The sequence below is a fragment of the Rousettus aegyptiacus genome, unplaced genomic scaffold (genome assembly GCF_014176215.1).
Source record: "Rousettus aegyptiacus isolate mRouAeg1 unplaced genomic scaffold, mRouAeg1.p scaffold_m13_p_1, whole genome shotgun sequence".
In the NCBI taxonomy this organism is placed as follows: Eukaryota; Metazoa; Chordata; class Mammalia; order Chiroptera; family Pteropodidae; genus Rousettus; species Rousettus aegyptiacus.
Window position 1 is genome coordinate 59,098,347 of NW_023416284.1, and position 21,818 is coordinate 59,120,164.

At 36.9% G+C, this 21,818-nt stretch overlaps 1 protein-coding gene across 1 annotated transcript in view; it reads right to left on the minus strand.

The window, feature by feature from the left end:
- Window positions 1–21,818, minus strand: part of DDAH1 (dimethylarginine dimethylaminohydrolase 1) — a 124,200-nt gene that overhangs the window by 17,637 nt on the left and 84,745 nt on the right. Inside the window, exons 2-4 of the mRNA XM_016146039.2 lie at window positions 19,950–20,049; window positions 14,086–14,159; window positions 13,165–13,284 (exon numbers count right to left, since the gene is read on the minus strand). Coding sequence (XP_016001525.1) covers window positions 13,165–13,284; window positions 14,086–14,159; window positions 19,950–20,049 — 294 coding nt within the window. The remainder of the gene's footprint in view (window positions 1–13,164; window positions 13,285–14,085; window positions 14,160–19,949; window positions 20,050–21,818) is intronic.

The window sequence follows — 21,818 nt, forward strand, 5'->3', positions numbered from 1 at the left end:
TAAATTCTTCTCAAATTTGGCAGATTGGAATATGGCAGTAATATAAAGACTTAAAATTGAATACAAAATGTTGGTGTTTCTCAAAGACTTGGCAACTCTCATTTGTGATTCAGACCTCTTCCCTTCCTGTTCTTTCCTCTTTCTCCATCTGTACATTCCCATTGCTTCTAACAGAGGACATTTTTGCTTTCTCTTTTGCTGTATTTTCTCTTGCTGATCTCAAGTCTCCAAGTGTCTCACCTTTCACCCTAAAGGACTTATATTTTCCTAAATAAAGATAATTTTCCTCCTAAGAAGAATTGAGAGTTTAGCTCTTCCAAGGGTCTAAGTGGACATTGTGGCTGCTTCCATCACATCAATTCCCTGTTTTCTCCATAACAACTCCACTTTTCATTTGTGTACCCACACATTGCTGTGAAGTCAACATAATTGGGGGGAAGCTAATTCTACCCCTGACTCTAAGATTGCGACTCTAGGCCAGAGGTTCCTTTCCTGATTCACAGTACCCTTAGATTTCAGTAATATATTCATAGTGTCTCTAAGTCAAAACAAAACAAACAAAACCCCAAAACAAACAACCCCCCCCAAAACAAACAAAATAAACTCCACAAATCTTTCAAATCTAACACTTTTGTTTATTAAGTAGTTAGGCCCAAAAAACTTAGTAGAACGGTGTGTGAAATCTGAAAAGTGTATCTGTGTTCTTTCTGAAAATCTAAAATATGCCATAGCAGCCCCTTTGCTGCAATGTCCCAGCGTGCCTCAGTGCAGTCAGGGAATGTAGCTGCAGTATAATTCACCATGGGGTTTAGAGTTATTCATTTAGGAATAAAGAGATGACTGATTTGGACTAATAAAAATGATCAAGATCTGAAAGCAGTTTTCTTACTTTTCTGAGAGGACTGATGTCCCCCTCTCTGAATGTGGGTGAGGAAACACGCAGACAGACATTGCTGGCAGTCCCCTGAATAGGAGCTCATCTGTGAAAGATGGAAAAGAGACAAAAGAATCTGGTTCTTTGATGGCACCTTTAAGCAGACAGATCAAACCTGCTCCAAAGTCTGCATTACTTCAGAAATATGCAGATGAATCCTTACTGTTTCAGTTGCCTCGAATTAAGGTTTCTGTTAATTGCTAGTAAAGACAGTCTTTATCTTTATGTCTACCCCCTACAGTAACTTAAAAAAATTTCTTTCTCATGTGAAAGGAGTTTTGAGGTCATAGTGTAGTGTAGAGACTTGACAGTCATCAGGGGTCTAGACTCCCAGCTTTTTCTCTGCCCTACCTGAAATACAGCCTTTGTTCTCATGAAATGAAATAGCTATTGGTGTTTCAATCATGACATTTTTTTTTTTTTTTAAGCAGTAAGATTCAAGAAGGGGAGAAGGTCACAATTCCTCTAACACTTACACTTTCGCCTCATTGGGAAGTATTTAGTCTCATTGTTATACTCAGTACAAAGGAAGCTAAGAAATGCAGACTTAATTCCAAGTGGCAATGTGCTCATTTAAAACTCAAGGTTCAATTCATAAAGAAGGAAAGTTGGAGTGGAAATTGAAGAAGGCAACTAGCTGACTGCTATTAGCTGATTCAGAGAGTAATATTTCTTTTACATTCCCACTATACATATTTTAACCTCTGTCCATTTAGGCAATTGACATACTGTTTGAATTAAATTGAGCCAAGGTATTCAAGTCACCCCAGAAGCAAAGATGATTATCGAAAAGCTTCCAGGGAAGCACGATTACATCACAGGCCCTTTGTGCAGTGCCTTGCAACAATGCTTGACATGTGGTAGGCACTCAATACATTTTTGTTGAATGTTAAATGGATGAATGATCTTTTAGCAGTGCATTTCGATAACTCAAAATCTTCCTAAAATCTCTTACTGCAATTACCTATAAGACACGCTCACTCAGACTCAACCTTCAGTGAAGAGCAAGGAGTTGTAATCAATATTGGCCACTCAATCTCCGACTTCAACCAGCTTAGGTTGTTCTCCAGAGGCCTCTCTCAAATTCTCCCCAAGAAGCTCAGGGATGGGACCAGACAAACATCTTATCCAAATGGAGACTGGGGAGATTGGGGTTTCCCTTCTTCTTTCACTCTTCCTACTTGAAGAGTGTGCTATCATGTTTGTTTTCAAGCCACAGGACTTCAGAGCTGAGAAGGAACGCAGACTTCTCTATTCAAGTCCAAGGGCCAATGCACCTAATGAGAATTAGAGCAATGAGTACTCACTGCAGATACACTGTATTTAATATACGAATGTTATCAACAGTGAGAAAGACACTAGATGGAATGCATGATAAATGTCTTTTATTCTGTGAGCATGTCCCCCAAAAGACACAGTATCTAAGAGAAAAATTAGCTCTTCATAGCATTTGTATTTCAATGATCTAGCAGAGTTCTCCTAGATCTAATAGTTTTCTTCCATGTGACAGCTATTTCTCGGAAGTGCCAGTTATTTTACTCAATATGATATTATTTTGAATGATATTAAGTGGCATTTCTGTTTAAGGACATAACAATTTACTTTGGGAATAAACTTTCTCCCCCATCCTCAAATGCTAGCGTAGGAACTGACGCCCGGTGAATTCCAGACAGAGCCAATGTTTCTCACAGTGTGGTCTATGGATTACCTGCCTCTGAATCAGTGGTTCCTGGGTTCCATCCCAGACTTGCTGAATTAGAATTTCTTGTGGTGAACCCCAGGAATGTGAAGTGCATTTCGAATGTGTACTTTACGTGATCCTTGGGTACACTAAAGTTTGAAAACTACGAACTTAGACTTTTCAAATTAAATTAACATGATCTTCATACCTAAAAGGTATTATTACTGCTACTGATATTATAACTACCAGTAGCTAACCTATATAGAGCTCCACTTGCCAAGGTATGTATAGAAAAGGAAGTAAATGACTAGAGAAAGTGCCCAAAATGTAACAGATTCGACAACTTTCATCTAATTTCTAAATGTTTTGTTGTTTTTTTTTTTTAAATCCTCTGTATCATGAGTCACCTCTGGATATGTGGTGACTGCTTTGAACTTGGTCCCATTTCAGAAAGAGATAAAAGGGAATTGTTGTTGCAACCCATCTCCAAAGCTGACTTTCACATTTGTAGACAGATAGTTTCTGAGAAACACGGGGCCCAAACCACAGCATCCAGTGACCAGAAGTGAAAAATAGATTCGGAAATATTCTTTAAGATTTCTGAACTCAGAACACTGCGAGAGATGAAAACAAGGAGAAATAGCAAGTGGTTGTTAAGAGCAGGCTAATACTAGCAGAATAGTTTTGCAGGAAAGTGGTGGCAAATTTATTTTTAATCTGTTTCGCTTGCATGCCATTATTTCTAAGGATGATCCAAATCCCAGTATTGTAACAGGTACTGTGGATGTTTTCCTTAGAGGCCTGAGAATAATTCACAGTTAAAATATCACTTCTAATTTAGTGTCTACGTTTTACCATATGCTTTATTAGCCTTCAGCTGAGCAATAGGATACTCATCAGCACCTAAGGCATTTCTACATGTGATTTCCATGGAGAAACAGTAACCCAAAACTCAACCATCCTCCCTCCAGCTCAACTGACACATTTCCTAATCCCTTCAGTATCATGGGTACCGATGCTGGCATAGCTGAGAGTGTCACACAGGTCATGCTGTGATGTACTATCTCTGCCCATGAGGCAAGAATCATCTTGGCTTTTTCTCCAGCCTTTTGCCAACTCAAGTCAGCCAAGAAACAATAGGACACTGCTGGAGATGAAGGGCATATAAATGTTAATGTAATTGTTTTGTTGTGCCTAGAGAGTGAGTAGATAGAGACAATAAAAAAATAAATGGAAAAGGGTAAAGGAGAGAGACTGCAAATTTGGATGAGCCACTGACTGCTGCCAGCGGAAACTGAAATGGGAGCCAACCGCGTTAGTGTCTTACAGGCTTTGCCATCCGGCGTCTACCAGAGCTGCTGTCAGTTGGATGCGTTTGAGTATAGCGCAGTTCCCAACATGTGACTCTAGGTCAGTGAAATCCAGCAACATACTCTTGCCAAACAATTTTCTGTAATTTGTTCCTGTGTAGATGAGGAGAACTGAAGTCATGGTGACAGGGAGAGTCTGAACTCTTTTCCAAAAATTCCACCAAAGCCACCCCATCTGGTAGTCATTTCTGAAGTCATTTTGTCCATCACTGTCCCCCAGGGCCTAGTACAGTGCCTGGTAAAGTACAGTAGCTCTATAAATATCTATGGAAGTGTTAATCTGCTCCTTTTTTTCCCCCGAGCTCCTTCAGGTCCACCAGCCACGTCTCTAATAGACCTTAGCTTCTGCGTGGCCCTTTCCATTTCCATGGCTACTTCCCAGTCCAGAACCTTCTGCCTTTACCTACGGACTATGTATCTAACTAGTTTCATTACTCCTAGTCTTTCTTCCTGTTAAACACGACAGGCAGAATGTCAGACATCTTTCTGAAATACTGTCTTCGGCTTTTACACTTCTGCTAAGAAAACTCTGAGTGGCTTTCTACAGCCCGCAGATAAGAAAACCTCAATTCCTTGGCCTTTGGACCAGGCTCAACCTATATTTTGGACCATGACTCTCTTTCTTTCCTGGCACACACCCCCTTGTTCTAGCCATTGTCTTTTGATTATAGAATAGATATTCTCCCAGTTGTCTTATTTGTAATGACCCCTCCTCCTCTGTGCCAGTATATAGCCTGTTGTTCTCTCAGACTTTGACTCCTGCCTCCTGTGATCACACCATCCTCAGAACTCCTATCACCTCTGCTAGGACCCTGCACCATTTATCAGGCATTTACCTTGTGTTACACTGTGGCAGTATTTATCTTTAAATGTCCCATCCTGTCCCTACAGTTAAGCTGGAGGAACCCTGAGGACAGAGACTGTTTCTCACCCATCTCAGTGTCCTCCGTGTTTGGGACAGTATCCTTCGTATAGTTGCTGTTCAGTAAATATTGCTGTATGTGTGTAAGAAGCCTTGGCTTCAAGCTCAACTGTGATCTCCTTTCCATTGCCTTTTAAAAAGTCATTTTACAGAAAAGACAGTAATAAAAGGTTTTGGAAACCCTACTTTTTTTTTTCCCTATTAGATTTCTATGCATGAATTAGAAAATGATGTCATTAGTTATATATCCAACTTAATAGTTATACATGTCACTGAAACCTCAAAGAAAAATGGAACTAGTTTGGAGTCACCTGTGGTTTTCTGTCCTCAAACAGGCATGAAGATGTTCAGCTAAACACAAGTCTTCCATCACCTACAGCCACTGAAAGAATGATATTACAGTGGTCAAGAGATTACAGTGAACCTGCTTTGGAACTATCCTTATCACTGGTACTTCATAATTAAATGGTTGCTACTCTTTGCCAAGTATCTGTATACCCAAGACAGTCTTTCACTTTGACTGCATATCATGACATTTCCAATAGGGAGGAACGAAGCTCTCATTCCCTAGTGAGGCTGATTCAATTCTTTTTTTTTTTCAGGTCAAGACTGCGTGCAGGAAACTAGGGTCACACAAGGAGAGTGGGAGGTAGAACTGGAAAGACAACCTGTGGATTTGGATTCTAAGTTCTCTGCTTTGCCCTGGTAATTCATTTTGGCCTTCTAGACAATTATGCTTCTTTAGTAGAATTGACATGTTATTATATTAAAAAGTTAAGTTCTTTTCTAAAATCAGTAATGGCATGAAGTTTAATCTTTTTTCTTTGTCACAGATCTTCACACATCATGATCAGGTCTTGTGAGAGAACTGTGTGTGTGTTGGGAAAAGGAATATGAAAACATGAGTCAAATGCAAATATCCTGTTCTCAGAAAATGATAACATTAACAATTTTTGGTAGCTCAGAACACTTTAGTAAGAAATTTTAGCATGCTAAATGGATTTAATGATGGCATTTCATTTATTACCCAGTTAGGTATTATATTTTAAGTTTATACAAAGTTGAACTCTAGGAAGCAAAAAGGTAAGGAGTTTCTAGCTTTCTATGGCTTTAATTTGGCTACTTGCTCTACTTGTACTGCTACTTGGAGTATGTTATTTTGCACCTATATTACATAGTGGTTGGCCTCTTCAGGTGCACATTATTCAGGTGCTATTGGAAGTTTTAGGGATCCTTGAAAGCAGAGGCTTTCAACTTAGTCTGTGCACCAGAACTGCCTGTGGAGCTTTTAAAAAATGAGACTGCCTGGGCTCAATCCCAGACCCAGAACATCGGAATCTTTTGCCGTGTGTTTACAGAAAGTCCCTTAGGTGACTTTAGTTTATTATATTTACTTTATTTTTTTAAATTAATAATTTTTTTATGGTGACATCGGTTAATGAATCTGATAAGTTTCAGCTGTACGTTTTAACAGTAAGGCATATATATATTTACATTATATATTCACCTCCCATAGTTAGATTTCTTTCTGTCACCACATATTTGACCCCCTTTACCCTGTCTACATCCCCACTACTCCCTCACTCCCTACCCTCTGGTAATCACTAGTCTATGGTCCATGTCCATGATTCTCTCTTTGTTTGTCCTGTTCATTTGTTGCTTTTAGGTTTATATCCCATGTACAAGTGATATCATGTGATTTTCATCTTTTTCTGTTTGGCTTATTTCGCTTAGCGTGATTATCTCGAGGTCCATTCTTGTTGTTGCAAATGGCAGTATTTCATCTCTTCTTATGGGTGAGTAATATCCCATTGAATATATGTCCCACAGCTTCTTTCACCAATCATCTATCATAGGACACTTCAGTTGCTTCCATGTCCTGGCCACTGTGAATAATGATGCTATGAACATCAGTGTGCAAATATCTTTTCGGATATGAGTTTTCAAGTCTTTGGGGTAAATACCCAGTAGATTGCTGGACCATATGACAGACTCATTCTTAGTTTTGTGAGGAACCTCCATAGTATTTTCCATAGTGGCTATACCAATTTCTCAGGTGATTTAAAACTCTACCTCTCATTAGAAGTCACTAATTTAAGAACACTTAGAGATTTTTTCTTTTGCAAGCGGGAGTCTCAGATTGAAAGGCCCCTGAAAAGACTATTTGCTCAACCACCCAACAGATGCTTGAATACCCTCTACAACATTCCATAGAGCCTGTTGAATACTTTTTGGTGTCCCATCATGTAATGGACCAAATGAACAACAGTTTGAATATAATTTCCTCCTTTTTTTCACCTGACATTTTCTTGTATTTTTCAAGAGAAAAAAAAATAACGTTATGATTCCCTTTCTCCTACTTGGCCAGTGTTGCCTTCTTTCTGCCTTGGGATTAGTGTTGAAATTCATCATGGCTGTTTTGGTCTTATGGCTTCAGATTATTTATTGCCCTATTATGCCAATGCATTTTATTTTGGCCACCTTAGCCTTGTTGGCATACAGCTCTGGGAATAGTGTCAGATAAGGCAATTACTGCCAAGGAAAAGAAGCATAAACAGTTGTTACAATCTCAAAGGCTATTTGGTTTTATGTTAATTTTTTAATTCAGACATGGTCGTTTTTTAAATCATTGTTTTGTGGATCTGGTGAATACAACTGGAACAGACAACCAGATAATAAGACTAAATTAAGCCTACAATAAAATTGTCAATATGCCCTTCATAACAGTGATCCAACGTGGGAAATCTGTGGCTATACACCATGATTCTTTGTGACAACAATTAAAAATTCAGTCTTTATTTTTCCATTTCATTCACCCTGTTGATACTAGTTAGCTCTCATTTATCTCTTTAGTTTTTGCTATTGCTTTTCCTGTTGTCATTAAAGGAAATTCCAGGTAATTAAAAAAAAAAAACATACAAAATTGACGTACATTAAGGGGTTTTCCATCTTCTTTTTTTTTTATATGATCGTATATAAAATAACATGGACATTTTTGGACATAAAACTAATGCTGAAGCTGAGTCAGAATGAGAGGAAATACTGTCTGAGTGACTACTGTTATGCAGTCTTTCAGAAGAAAAATATGTTTGTGCTATGCAATTTAAATTAGCTGCAAAACAGCCCAAGTTTTCATTCAAGGAATCTTACAAATGTAGTTAGTTATTTCAGGAAGCAGGTAAGAAACCTAAAAGACATTTCTGTCAAAATGTATTATGAGTATTTTAATTTAAAATTACAAGTCTACTGGAATTATACTTACTTTATTTCATCTCCATTTACCTGATAAAGACAAAAATGGAGTAGTAACCTCATAATTCTTTTCTTACCACATCTTTTTAGTACTTCTATTAAAAGCATTTAAAATAATAATTCCTTATGATACAAAAGAATAGAATTATTAATAAAGGCCACCAAACAAAACTGCAGATGCCAAAAGGAAAAAATAACTGGTCTCCTGCATGGGGTTAGGAAGGTGAGAGTGCTCCACTTGTCCAGCCAGCAGACGGCACAGCCCCCAACTTGTCAGTACTACAGCCCCTCAAGCTCCAACTCTGAGCTCTGCTAAGTTAGCAACTTCCTCATCTGATTAGTTTCAGGAAAATTTTGGCTAAATGTTACTCCCTTCCCCTTTACCTCCCCGTCTTCTTTTCTTTGTCCTCCTTCCCTCCCTCCCTCCTTCCCTCCTTCACCTCTTCCCCCCTTCCCCCTTCCCCTTTTCCTTCCTTCCTTCCTTCCTTCCTTCCTTCCTTCCTTCCTTCCTTCCTTCCTTCCTTCCTTCCTTCCTTCCCCCTTCCCCCAACCGACTGGAGGACTAAATGCTATCAAGAAGATTGAGTTAAAAATCATTACTGTGAGTTCCTCCCAAGGGCAGGAATTACAACCGGTTCTCTTATGACGGAGAGCATGTAATTAATACAGGTTCTTTCAAAGGAAGTCGATTTTGAAACGAATCTAGAAAAAGAACGGCCGGGATTCAATGCAAATCTACTGTTTACTGTCTCATTTTTTTCCTCCCTTACTTTATTGAGGTATAATTAACAATTAATAATTGTATATATTTAAGTTGTACAGGGCTGTGGGGTGGAAATGGGGAGATGCTGGTTAAGTGGTACAAAGTTTCAGTCTTCTTTTTTCTTAATTAAAAAAATTTAAAAAAGGTTAGTCTGTGGAAAAGACAGGCTTCATATAGAAGGTAAAGTAGGGGTTTGGAAGTTAGACCTTAGCTATTGGAGAATTATTTCTGTAAGTTAATCGCAGCCCGCTTCCAACAATATAATGTATGTATTTTTCTTCTGAACTTAAAATTAAGAACAGACAAAGTGGCCCAATGGACCAAAACTCCCTTTTTCCTTCTTAAAGTAACCACTATCTTGACTGCTAACAAAAGAATAGTTTTGTCTCTTGTTAACTTTAAATGAATGAAATATTTATGTATGTATTTTTTGAAGATTGACATCTTGTGCTCGAATTACACTTGTGAGCAGCATTTCTGGCCGTGTAGCAACTAGAGCTTCCATATCTTTGAGAAGGTAAACATTCCTTCTGTAAGATACAAAATACAGGTCTATTGCTTATGTATGAATTAATTAATCTTACACTATTTTCATCCTTCCAGAGGGGCAGGATGAAGGTGGAAGTTGTCCAGGGGCATGAAGGGAATAATAAAAAAGTACAGGAGAAAAAATATAGAAAGGGCCAGTTGGTCTAAAGACTAATTTTGCTTGGATAATAGTATTTCTAACATGACATGCTAAATATCTTTAGGACTTTGTTCAATCAACCTAACCCCCATACTTTGGCCATGTCAACAGTAAAACGCAGTAATAATATGTCCTCCTTTTTGTCTTCCTTATATTAAACATACTCTGTGTTAAACGTCTATTAAATGTACACTGTATTAAAGGTGTTTTAAAAAAAATGTTCTAGGCTTTTTAGCAGAGAGTTGCTAACGTCTTCCTAGATGGATGATTTCACTGAAACATACAACACACACACTATTAAGTCTACTAAAACCTAAACAGGTCTGATGATTATCTTCATAAAAATCCACTTCATTAACCAAAAATAGATTGTAGGCCATTAGAAAGTGTTTTAAATGCAATAGGAAACCCTTGGGCTCTCAGCTTTGCATAAACATGTAAGAAGTAGTTTTCAGACTCTGAAGGAAACAAGTGCTCTGCAAGCAGTGACAGATGTAGGAAGTAATCAAGCTTGCAGTGTGCGGCACATGAAGGCACAATTCACCTCTGTTTAAATGCTATGCCCTTCAAAGAGATGCCCAACTGGCCAGAGGCTTCTCTACAGAGACAAGACTGAGACATGAAGATTTGCAAGGGAAAAACATATTTGGGACCGAACTCACATCTTTCCTGGATCCTAGCAAAAAAAAAAAAAAAAAAATGGGAAGAGAGGGATAACTGGAGAAAGGGAAGGAGAAAGGGGACGGTCCACTGGAACCAATCTATGGCAAAATAATGAGAAAGACTTCCTAATAGAAAAAGAATGCATGTGGGATGGGGTGGGCAACTGGAAAGAGGAGAATCAAGACCCAGGAAATCTGATTCTGAAACCATAAGATCCTATTCAAAATGCTTTATTTCAACTGATTTTGGTATTTTCACCTATGAAATGATAAAAATAAAACCGACATGCTTTCATGTCTCCAAAAATGCAGTAGGATTTACCCCACTACTAGTTTCACTGATTGTTCTAATAAAGGAACCAAAAATGTTCTCCATCAGCCATTCAGTTCTCTAATCTGGATCCTGCTGACCCACCGAGCGTTGACCTGAGAACAGGCCCTCACAGAAAGCTCATCATTCGGTTCGGTTTGTCCTCCTGTTTTTCATTGCAAGGTAAGAGGGCCTTTTTGATGTTAGAACATGGCAGGTGGGCATTTGCCAACTCCACAGGCCCCTGGTTTAGGAAGCACATCTGCTGATGGAAATATGATCTCCACAGAATGCCTTTCTAGTCAGTGAGGCTTATTTATAACTTCTGACACAGAAGGTTTTAAGGATAGAGCAAACATCACTATTAACACTAACTCGACTAAACATCACAGGAAAGAGGACTATAAAAGTTTGGTTGTCTTTTCTAGGTCATCAGTGGTCCTCTTTACTAACTGCAGGGTCTTCTCCGTAAATTTTTTTTTTTTTTTTTTTTGCAAAAGGAATGATGATCCAACGTTTCTGAAGCAATACAGACCCTTCTGCTCAGAGCCTCATGGGGTACCCAGATTCCTGCTTCAATGGGCATAAACTCATCCTCTTCCACACTGTTAAGTCCCTGCCTCTTCAGACATCACCTGCCCCATCCAGCTGTATCTCCAGGAGAGCCCATAAGAAAACTCTTTATTAGTTGGGTCAGTTTGTTCAGATCTCATGTGTGTACTTTGCTCAGTCTTTGCTGATACCATGTCTCTATCTGGAACAATCTCTCACTGAATCCCCCACTGCCAAAAATCTTTTAAGATCCACATTCAGCCCCATTTTTCTCCATGAAGCTTTCTCTGAATATCTAGCCCTCAAGGAGCTCCCTTCTCTCCTCTGAACGGTAGTTAGAGCGATTTCATATAACATAGTGCTAGTTTACCATATTGTATTATCTCTTAGTCTGTTATGTGTTAGTTTCTCTGGACTATTTGAGTTAGGGCGCCAAGATATTTGAGTTAGGAACCTGGTCTATCCAGAATGGCAAATGGGGCTACTTTTTCTAATTTGTCTACCCAGAGGAGGCTTTTTTTTTTTTTATTTTCTAATTCACGCAAAGGCACAATATGAGCCAGCTTCAGCCTTCTGCTTCCCCTGTAATCAATTTTAGACATGTGTAGATCAACCCACCTGCCATGGATAAACACCACAGTTAATCCCTACGGAGAAAAATAATCTTCCTAGACCCTCTGAGTGACAATATTCATCAAATTCTCTCTTTCAAGACACTATCTTTTTCATATGCTCAAAATTAACAAAGCCTTCCAGACGAAGAAGAATAAAAGACATTTTCTAAAGGAAACATAGGAAAGCCATCAAATTTAAATCCTGAGTCAGATTGTTCAGGAACAATTGTTAAAAGTCTTAGAAATACAATCTGTGATGCAGTTTGAAAAAAGGAAGACAGAAAGGCCAGGTGAACTGGTTGAATTGAAGAAACTGGAGATGATGAATAGGAAAAATTCAGCAATTGAGAGGCAATGACTGCTTCCCACACAAACCGTACCAAGTCTAGCACTGAGGTACTAGAGTAAAGACTGATAGGAAAAAATAAATAAATCGTGCACCTTGGGGCACACAGATTTCCTCTCTTTACCTAAGAGGAATTTCTGTCTTTGATCCTTTAGTAAGTCATGTAAGCTGTTGTGCAGGACCACTAGAGACCAAAGGGTGGTAGTCCCAGCCCACTCTCTGGGGTGAGTCACTTGATCTAGTTCTTATCTACAAAATGGAGATAATACCAAATCTATCATTCATTCATTCATTCATTCATCCATTCACCTGATATTTATTAAGGGTTTTCTGTGGGCTAAGCATAAAGGAATGCAAAGGTGAGCAAAACATACATGGTGTTTGCCCTTATTTAGCACCCACCTCATCTCATGGGGCTGTTAGTTACAGAGAAGGAAAATGTTTTTGAACTGTAAAGTACTGTAACATGGAAGGTCTTCTTCATTATCAATGAATTCCAGTCTTGATCTAGTCGTGTAACCCTAGACAAGTCGTATTTTTTTCCGGGCTTTCCTATTCTCAACTGTGAAATGAGAAAACTTTCTGTCCTAAAATTTAAGTATTCTAGATGCATATGAAGAAGTTAAAATTTTTAGGTACTTCTGAATCATGGCTTCCTAAAAGACTGTTGTAAAATAGTTCAGATATACAAAAGGATAAAAATAATATAATGACCCCTGTGTACCAATTACTGACTTAAGAGAGAAAGATCACAAGGAGCTCTCCTGGTGGCACTCTCACCACAAATCACTGTGATGACTTTGGTGTTTGTTATTCTGAATCATGGCCTTTCTAGGAAACGTGGTGTGTGAGTAAGAGTGGTTCGTCAGTGAAGAATTCCTCTTGCACTTAGGCGTTCTTGGTTCCTGATGAATGAGAGGTCATGACAGTGTGTGTCAGAGAAAGCTCAAGTACCAGATTGTTCTCTTCCTTGTCACTTCTGCTTGTTGCCCACCTAGCAGACAGAATTAGAAAAACCATGTGGCAGGCATTGCTTCCTGCATTTCGAAGGTGCCTAGTTTTGTATTTACCTTGAGGGCCTTCTGTGCAGATTCACTGGATCCGATTGCGATAAGGTTAGGCCCAGCCATGCTGCAGAAACTCTTCAAATGCAAAACATCACCTACTGGGACTGTGGAGACCGCATAATCCTATGCATACAATAGAAACAAGTAGTTCGGCATTGCAGAATAATTCTAAAACTGATTTAAACCTGCCTGAAACATTCCTGCTCCTTTGGAGGCTGCCAGGGGCCTAAATATCTGGAAGAAAACCTGGAATCCACAGGTTTTGCTATTGGCAGTTAAATGAAGACTGCATCTTAGAAGGAAGTACACAGCCTTCTTCCAGGTGTGTGTGTGTTAACAGCTTTGCTAGTTGGGCTTACAATGGGCTACTGCAGAAGGATGTGCCTGAATATCCTGTGCAAACTACAGCCTCACACCTTCATGGGGTAACAGAGCTTCATGGGGGTTCTAGCAATTCCTAAGCAGTCTGGTGAGCCACCTATTAATGAGCAATAGAGTAAAGAGAACCTGAAAGGATGTACGGCAACACCTGGAACAGTTTCTAGCTCATGGTAGGCACCCAAGAACAGGTGATCCTTGATTCCAGTCTGAAAAAATCCACATTTCATGTTTGGATCAATTCGGTTTCTGGATTTTTTTTTAAGTCATCAATTGTGCCATTAACATCTGCTTTTATGATTATACACTGGGAGAAAGCAGAGATCCATGATAACTTTGGTGCTGCTGGGTAGCCCATAATACCTATTTATTGAGAAATTTGAATTTGATAACTTCTAAAATTCTAGTAAACATACAAATATTAGGAATTATTTTGCAAAGCCAGTTACATGTAAATACTATTATTCATGACCTATCGATTTAATGAATCTATGAATATTTATTAAGTAATTATTCTGTGCCAGGCGTAAATTTTCTTTTACCTACCTTAAAAGTGTCAGCCAAGATTTCAGCACCTCGTTGATTTGTCCTTTTGGAAAGGCCCACAAAAAATTCTCTGCCTATAATAAATGTCATGAAACATAGTGAGTGGGTGGTACCAGTGGTGGCACACTATTTATTTATCAATAAATAACAACCTTAAAGCATTGCACAGTTCTTTTCTACCACAGAAGGCAGGTGCATTCATACTCTGACCGCTGCTTTCTTTACATAAATCCGATTTCAAACTATTGCCCTTAGAAATAAACTTTTCAAATTCATAAAGGTGGAAAGTGGAAAGGTAGCTGCCAAGGGCTGAGGGGAAGGGGAACTGGTGTCACTGTTCAATGGGTATGAAGTTTTAATTTGGGAAGGTGAAACGGTGCAGGAGATGGGTGATGGTGGTTGTACAACAATGTGAATATAGTTAATGCCTCTGAACTGTGCACTTGAAAAATTTTATGTTATGTGTATTTTACCACAATAAGAGAATAAAGTTTTTATTTAGGAAATAATAGAATTAAATATATTAATAATCTGTGATCAGAAATTAAGTAATAGCAATGACAAGTTAGCAGTGCTTCCTTTTTTCCCCTAAAAGAACGACACTAGACATTCTTGATAAAGTTGGATTCCTTTTCTTATAATGATGATATAAGGGCTGAAGAAATCACCTAGTAAAGTGAGTTTCCTGCTGATTGAGTTTCAGGTATGACTCTGAGCTGTCTTTAAAACTATACATCTATGTATTTCAAACCAAAAGATTAAATATTAAAGTTTAGGAAGACAGAACTTTCTTCTAATTTGTCTTTTCTGAAATGCTGCGATTTTCCTTCTTAGAAGACAAAACACTAAATAAAAATGGTCTCCTAGTTATAGGCAAACAAACAATTTAGAGTAGAGAGAGTTTGGCAAAACATAAACGTGGGGATTCTTATTCTCCGTTAATTCTTTGGAAAATAATTCTACATGAAAGGAGGGGAAAAATCTTCCAAGGTAAATCAGCATATTTTGCCCCAAAACAGTAGGGTAAAGTAGAAGAGTAGCCATGTAGAAAAAACTGCTTGATAGATTTTACAAATGTTACTACTTTAATCTTTATGTCATACTTATAAAAGGAGTAAATGACATATGTCAAATGATGTTATGATAAATTCTAATGGCTCATGTTTTTGGTAGACACAGAAATCTTTGGTAGCAAATTGACTTTTTTTTTGGTAATGGTATGACTGTGTTGTCCCTTAAGAAAATTCACTATGTGCAAATTAAGGCTTAAGTTAAGAAAACGTCTTTTATCAAATAAAAGTTGACTCACTTAAATTGTCAGCTACGATTTTAAAAAATTAAATCTCCTTAATAAAACAGATCTATAAATTAGACCTATACATGATTTTTAAGAAAAACATTTAATGCATTATGCAAATTTTAACAAATTTATAATGGGGCTTGTACACTATTTCCATCTGCAAAGACTAAAGGGAGATAGAAAAGTACAAAGAAAAGGAAACTGCATTTTCTTTTAAAAGTAAGTTGGACTTCTGTTTCTGGCAGTATGATGGGCTAGATCCCCTAAAGGGCCTTCCCAAAATACTAAAAATTTTTGTTTTGGTTGTTATGCCTCTTATTATATTCTTCTATGCTAATTTCTTTTCCTTCCTCATCTCATTCCTTATAGGAGAAACCAATCATTTGTCCTATTGACTATCCTGCATTCTGCATTTGGCGGATTGCTTCCTTGTGTATCATCTAACATTAGAGTGTTCCTTTATGCTTTATATTTTTGGTAAACAGAGTTTCATGTGGATGCTTAATGAGATTCTTGTTAATTTTTTTTTTTTTTTGATAGGAGTACTTCAGTGGTGGGGTTATGCTTCTATTACGCCACATCATGAAGCTCATGACTGACTGTCAGTTTTAGTGATGCTAGAATGATCAGTGTGTTCAGGTGGTATCAGCCTGATTGCTCTATTATATGAAGTTCCCCATCATTAACAGCCTTTGATGAACACTGATCCATTATTTTATTAGTGATCTACATTTACAGGCTAGACTTCTAAAAAGAAAAGCTTTCCTCAATCAAGTATTTGGTCTACTTGAAACAGAATTCATAAAAGAAAGATAGGTTACATGTTTGAGTCTTTGTCCCAGCAACTTAAAGTAATAACCAATATGTTTTTTTTTTTTAAATTATCATCAACTAACGAGTGGAAGAATAAATCATAATGAAAATCAGAAAACATTTAGAAGTAATAACAAAACTATTCATCTCAAAACATGAAGGATTCAGCTAAAGCAGAACTTGGGGAAAAGTCACATAGCTTTAAGAGATGGAAAGGCTCAAGATTAAAGACACAAAACTCCAACTTGAAAAGTAAGAAAAAAGAACAGAATTAAAAGCAAAGAAATCTGAAGGAAAGAAATAAAGGTAGAAACAGAAAGAGGAAAGGAAACACACAAAAGAGGGTTCAACAAAGCCAAAAGTTCAATCTTTGAAAAGATTTAAAAATTTGACAGATCTTTGGCAAGAAAAAAAGAGAAGGCACAAATAAACATTATGAATAAAAAGGGGACATATCTATAGTTGCTGTAAAGCTTAAAACATTTTTAGAACATATGATTAATTTCGTACCCAATATTTGAAAACTTAGATAAAATAGATAAAATTTTAGAAAACAACTCACCAAACTCACTCAGAAAACCTCAATAATCACATAATCATTGAAGAAACAAAGTGTTTAAATCTTCCCGCAAAGCAAGCACCAGCCCACAAAGGTCTGTTTATAGGTAAGTTCTATCAAAGGTCAAGGAACACACAATTCAAATAGTACTGACTCTAGAGAATAGAAATATAGGCAATATTCCCTAATACATTTTATGAGGTTCATATAACTCTTTTACCCAAGCCAAGCAAGAATAACAAGAAAGAAAAATTACAGGCCACAGAAACAAAAGTTTTAAACAAAATATCAGCGAACTAAATCCAACACTTTAGTAAAAAGAGAATATACTACGATGAAGTTTGTCTTCCTCCCGGGGATGCAAGACTGGTCAAATATCAGAAAATCAATTAATGTTATTAACCACATCAATAGATTAAAGGAGAAAATTATATCGTCATCTCATTGAAGCAAAGGAAAAGTTTTTCACCTGAAATTCCATTTCTAGCTTTTTAAAGAAACTCTTATACATGTCTCCAGGAGACACACATGAGAATGTACATAGCAACATTGAAGATACAGACAAAAACCGAAAAACACTCAGATATACATTAACAGGAAAATGAATATGTACATCATGGCCTATTCTTACCACAAAATACCACACAAGAATGAAAATTGATGAACTATAGCTACATGCACCAAACTTGATCAAAAGCAGAAAAATCTCACAAGACAATGCAGTGTGACTTTAATCGCATAAAGCTATTAGAAGTCAAACTAAACAACACATAATTTAAGAATATGTACATTGAGGTGAGACCCCAAGAAAGACAAAACAGTGATTAACACAAAACTCAGAACAGTGGTTATCTCAGGCTGGGAGGAGAGAGAGGTTGAGATTGGGCTTCTGTGGTCCTAGCAATGTTCTATTCCTTAAGTCAGGTGGTAGGCACCCAGGCGTTCACTTTATTATTGGTCTTTAAACTGTACATAAACATTTTATAACTCTTTCTTATATGCTCCATATTTCACAAAAATAAATATAAGTCGAGATAAACTGATGGTGTCTAAGAGAAATAGGATTAAAACAATTTCTGCCAGTAGCTAGCCGTTCACCCAATAGATTTCCCAGCGGAACTGGAGTTGGAAAGCTGCTCTCCTTCTGTCCATTTCCTCATCAATAATTAATGAAGCTGAGTTACAGCAGGAAAAGGACACAGAACACGTGAAAGTACTACAGATTCTGTTTCTTACCCCGCTCTGCCTAATTCAAAAATCGAGTGACGATGGTTGTGCAATATTGTGAATGTAATTGATGCCACTTGAATTGTACACTTCAAAATAGTTAAAATGACAAATTTTATGTTATATGTATTTTACCACAATTTTTTAAAAGGAAAAAAATTGAGAAGTAGGAAACAGAATGCCGGACTAGATATTAGGTGCAAATGAGATGTTAAGCAGATGAAGCTCTTAATATCCCAATATGATCTCAGCTTTGAATAAAATAACTTCTAAGATACTAACTTACATATTAAATATACCCCCCAAAAAGTTTACAGATAGTGTCAAAGGCAAGCCTCAATGCTGAGTACCTACTTAGAAGTTGGAGCAAAAACATTAGGCTTGAGATGCTGTGGAAAGACCTTTGACCAATGGAAGAGGTTCCTGGTATAAGCTACGCCATAACACAGATAAGATTTTAGGGAATCTGTTCAGCTCATCTGTTAAGATAACTAAATGGCTGTGAATACAGCTTGTTTTAAACCATAGTTCTAATATTATCAGTACTTGTTTAAAAGTAATTTATTAAATGGCTACATTCTGGCAAAAAGGAGTTTTATTGTTAGGAAATGTGATTTACACATCTAGCTTTCCACAAAAGCTTATTTTCTAAAAGAAACACGCTGTCATTCTGCTCTGCCAAAAAGAATGAAAGTGCCATCAATGAATATTCTAAGGGGAACTTACTAGGCAGATTCAAAGAATGCCCAAGTCTGCTTGGACACATCCGGAGTCGAGAATGAAGCGTTGGCCCCTTTGGCTGCTTGTTCTGTGTTCTTTAGGCTCCATGGGTATGCACACCAAACTCCAGAGGCAGGGCCTTTGCCACTGACAGTGGTAGCTCAAGTTGTGCAGTATACAACCCCAGGGTACTGTTCACAAACCTATAATAAGAATGGTGCCCCCTGGAGCTCAGCAACACAGTGATCCCACCCATAGGTACGTGACACCCAAATGTCACAGGATAAATCCTCCAGGAACATTATATCAAAATGTAAGTAAAGCAAAACATTATTTTTATTTTAAAAAGAAGATGGCTATGTTTTGTCTATATACATAGGATTCAATAAAAAATTCACATTGGCTAAAATATTAAACTTCCATAAAGCTTCATGCTTTCAATGGGCCACCTGGGGCTACACTCCAATATCTCTGGGGATCAGCCTCTGCTGTTAAGGCTACATCTGTGAAACAGGCATTAATTCTCTGATATATAAGGTAAAATGAACTCTCACTATAAATTAAAAATTATTATTGATTGTCTTGCTTATCGGTACAACTAGAATGAATCTTGGGATCCAGATTTTAACACATGATGTTACAAAACATCATATGATCATAAAGAGTTAAAAAGGTTAAATGCTGAAATTAGTGTTTCTTGAGTAACTGTATTAAACCTACTGTAAAAATTGATTCCAGTTAGACCAATAATAATATTAGGTATTCATATTTGTTGACTTTTGCTATTATTCATCTGCTTTAAGCCAAGTTAATTTTCATTGATAGTTATTTAAATTCATCTTGCCAGTTGGAATGAAAATTACTGTAAATGAAATATCTTGAATTAAGAATCTTTTAAATGCAAATCAGATATACTGCCACACAATGCAAAACCCATAAACTCACATTACAGAAGAACTAGTAGACAAAATCTATGGAACGATATGTACATACCGATTATGTTCTTGTAAAATATATGTAAATATATGCATACACCCAAAGGACATACACCCAAATATTGAAATGTTTATCTTTGAATGAAAGTTCATTTTTTGCTTTTTTTTCTTCTGTGCTTTTCTGTATTTTCCAAATTCTCCGCATTTAGCATTTTTGCTTTGGTAATTAAAAAAATCTATAATAAAACAAGAGAATATAAGCCAGATATTAGAAATATTTTTGTATCGCAAAAAGTAAATACAACTGTACCTGTGAATAAGACGTCTCCACCGTCTAAGGTTGCATTTTCATCTTTCATCTCTACTATACTGAGCTGAAGTTTTTCTAATGCTTCTTTTATCATGCCAACCTGTTGAAAATGATTCAGATTAATAGCCTACCATTTTCTAACAAGAAAATGAGTCATCTAAAACTTCTGAACATTGAATCATGCCCCCATGTGCAAACATGCATGCGCGCGTGCACACACACACACACACCCTTGTGAATATATGAATATATGTAGTATAGTCTGAACTAGTCATAATCATTTGCAAGAGAAAAAATTACCTATTAGAAATTCTCCCTTTAGTTCCCTCTAGTCTAAGCTCAAGTCAACGTTATAGTCCCTTTTTCTGTTGGAGGCTGACTAGTTAGGACACTGTTGGAGAGTGACTAGTTAGGGCGCATGAGTCAAGAAAGATGGGAGGCAGAACACCCAATCCTCCTAGCCTTGCCAGAAAGCACAAGATTTAATTTTGAACATTAAGTCAGTCAGAATTACACACACTCAGAGTAAGACGTGGGAGGAATATCAATGACAATAACCAGTACCTTAAAATCACTCGAAAGGACAGTCATTGTTTTCTATGCAGATATTTTCTGAAATGTTAGAATATCTAAGCCTTCTCTGTATATTTGAACTGTTATTTAAATTTAACCTAGATCCCTAGAGGAGATTAACAAATACAATAAGTATAATAAAACTAAAGAATATTTGAAAATAAATTTCAGGGACTTTCTATGATTCCAGGCTGTAGTCTCAAGCAGAAGAGATATTCTGGGCTGAACTAGGGAATACTTCTAAGGATGTTTAATACAAGAAAAAAATTTAACACATAGCAAATGCTCTTTAGAGTTCACAATTTAATGCAAGTCTTTCCAGCAGCTCAACGAAATGATTTAAATATTTCTAAAGGTTTGTATAAACTTTAACATGGTAAAGACATACATAGAGAAGACATGAATTGGGACTAAGGGCAAAACTGAGATCACATGACACTGAGAAAAGCAAGTAGTGCTGCCAAAATAATGCCCGGTTCACATAGTGAATTGTCAATGAAGAGTTTAAGAGACACAAATATAGTAGAGTAACTTCTAAAGTAATAAAATATGAAAATACTTTGACAACAAGTTTGACATTCATACAGTCAAAAAACATATGAGAGAGGATACAAAAGAAAATAAATATATCATCTCATCCTTGTCCTGGAACTCATGTAAAAATTCCACAAACCAGAGTGACTCAGAACAATAAAAAATTATTTCCATGGATAAAATGGTCTTAACGTTGTAATAAATACATCTAGCGACTTCTTTTAACAGTAGGTTTTCCTATGTAACAGGAAGTAGAAATCATTGGTATAGCATAAAAAATAAGCAAAATACCATTTACTATGACTAGTTGGGCTGCAGCGAACCCAGGAAAACACAACTGTTTCTGGCATCTGCCTCTGTGTCCATGGAAAATTCATTCAGCTTAGAGAGCGATCGTGAGAACTGAGCTACTATTACCTTTTAGTTTTTATTATGAATGCTACTGCTTCTGTTATAACGACATTTCAAAGATTACTAGATATTCAGCAATAACATGTATTTTGGTATAAAAGTTTATAACTAACTTAACTCAGGAACTTTATTCAACTCTTTAAGAGTTTAAAGAGAACAGAAGTTTCAGAAACATTGTATTTCTTTAAAAGTCCTACATCTTTCGAATTAAAGTTTTAGAGGATAAAATGCTTGTGGTTTCTTAAAAGTTAAAACAGCTGCACTGACATGAAAAAACTGGCTTTTGTGCAAAGGCAGTAGTACTTTAAAAAAAATATTCAGTCACATCTATATAAACAAAGTCATCAAGAT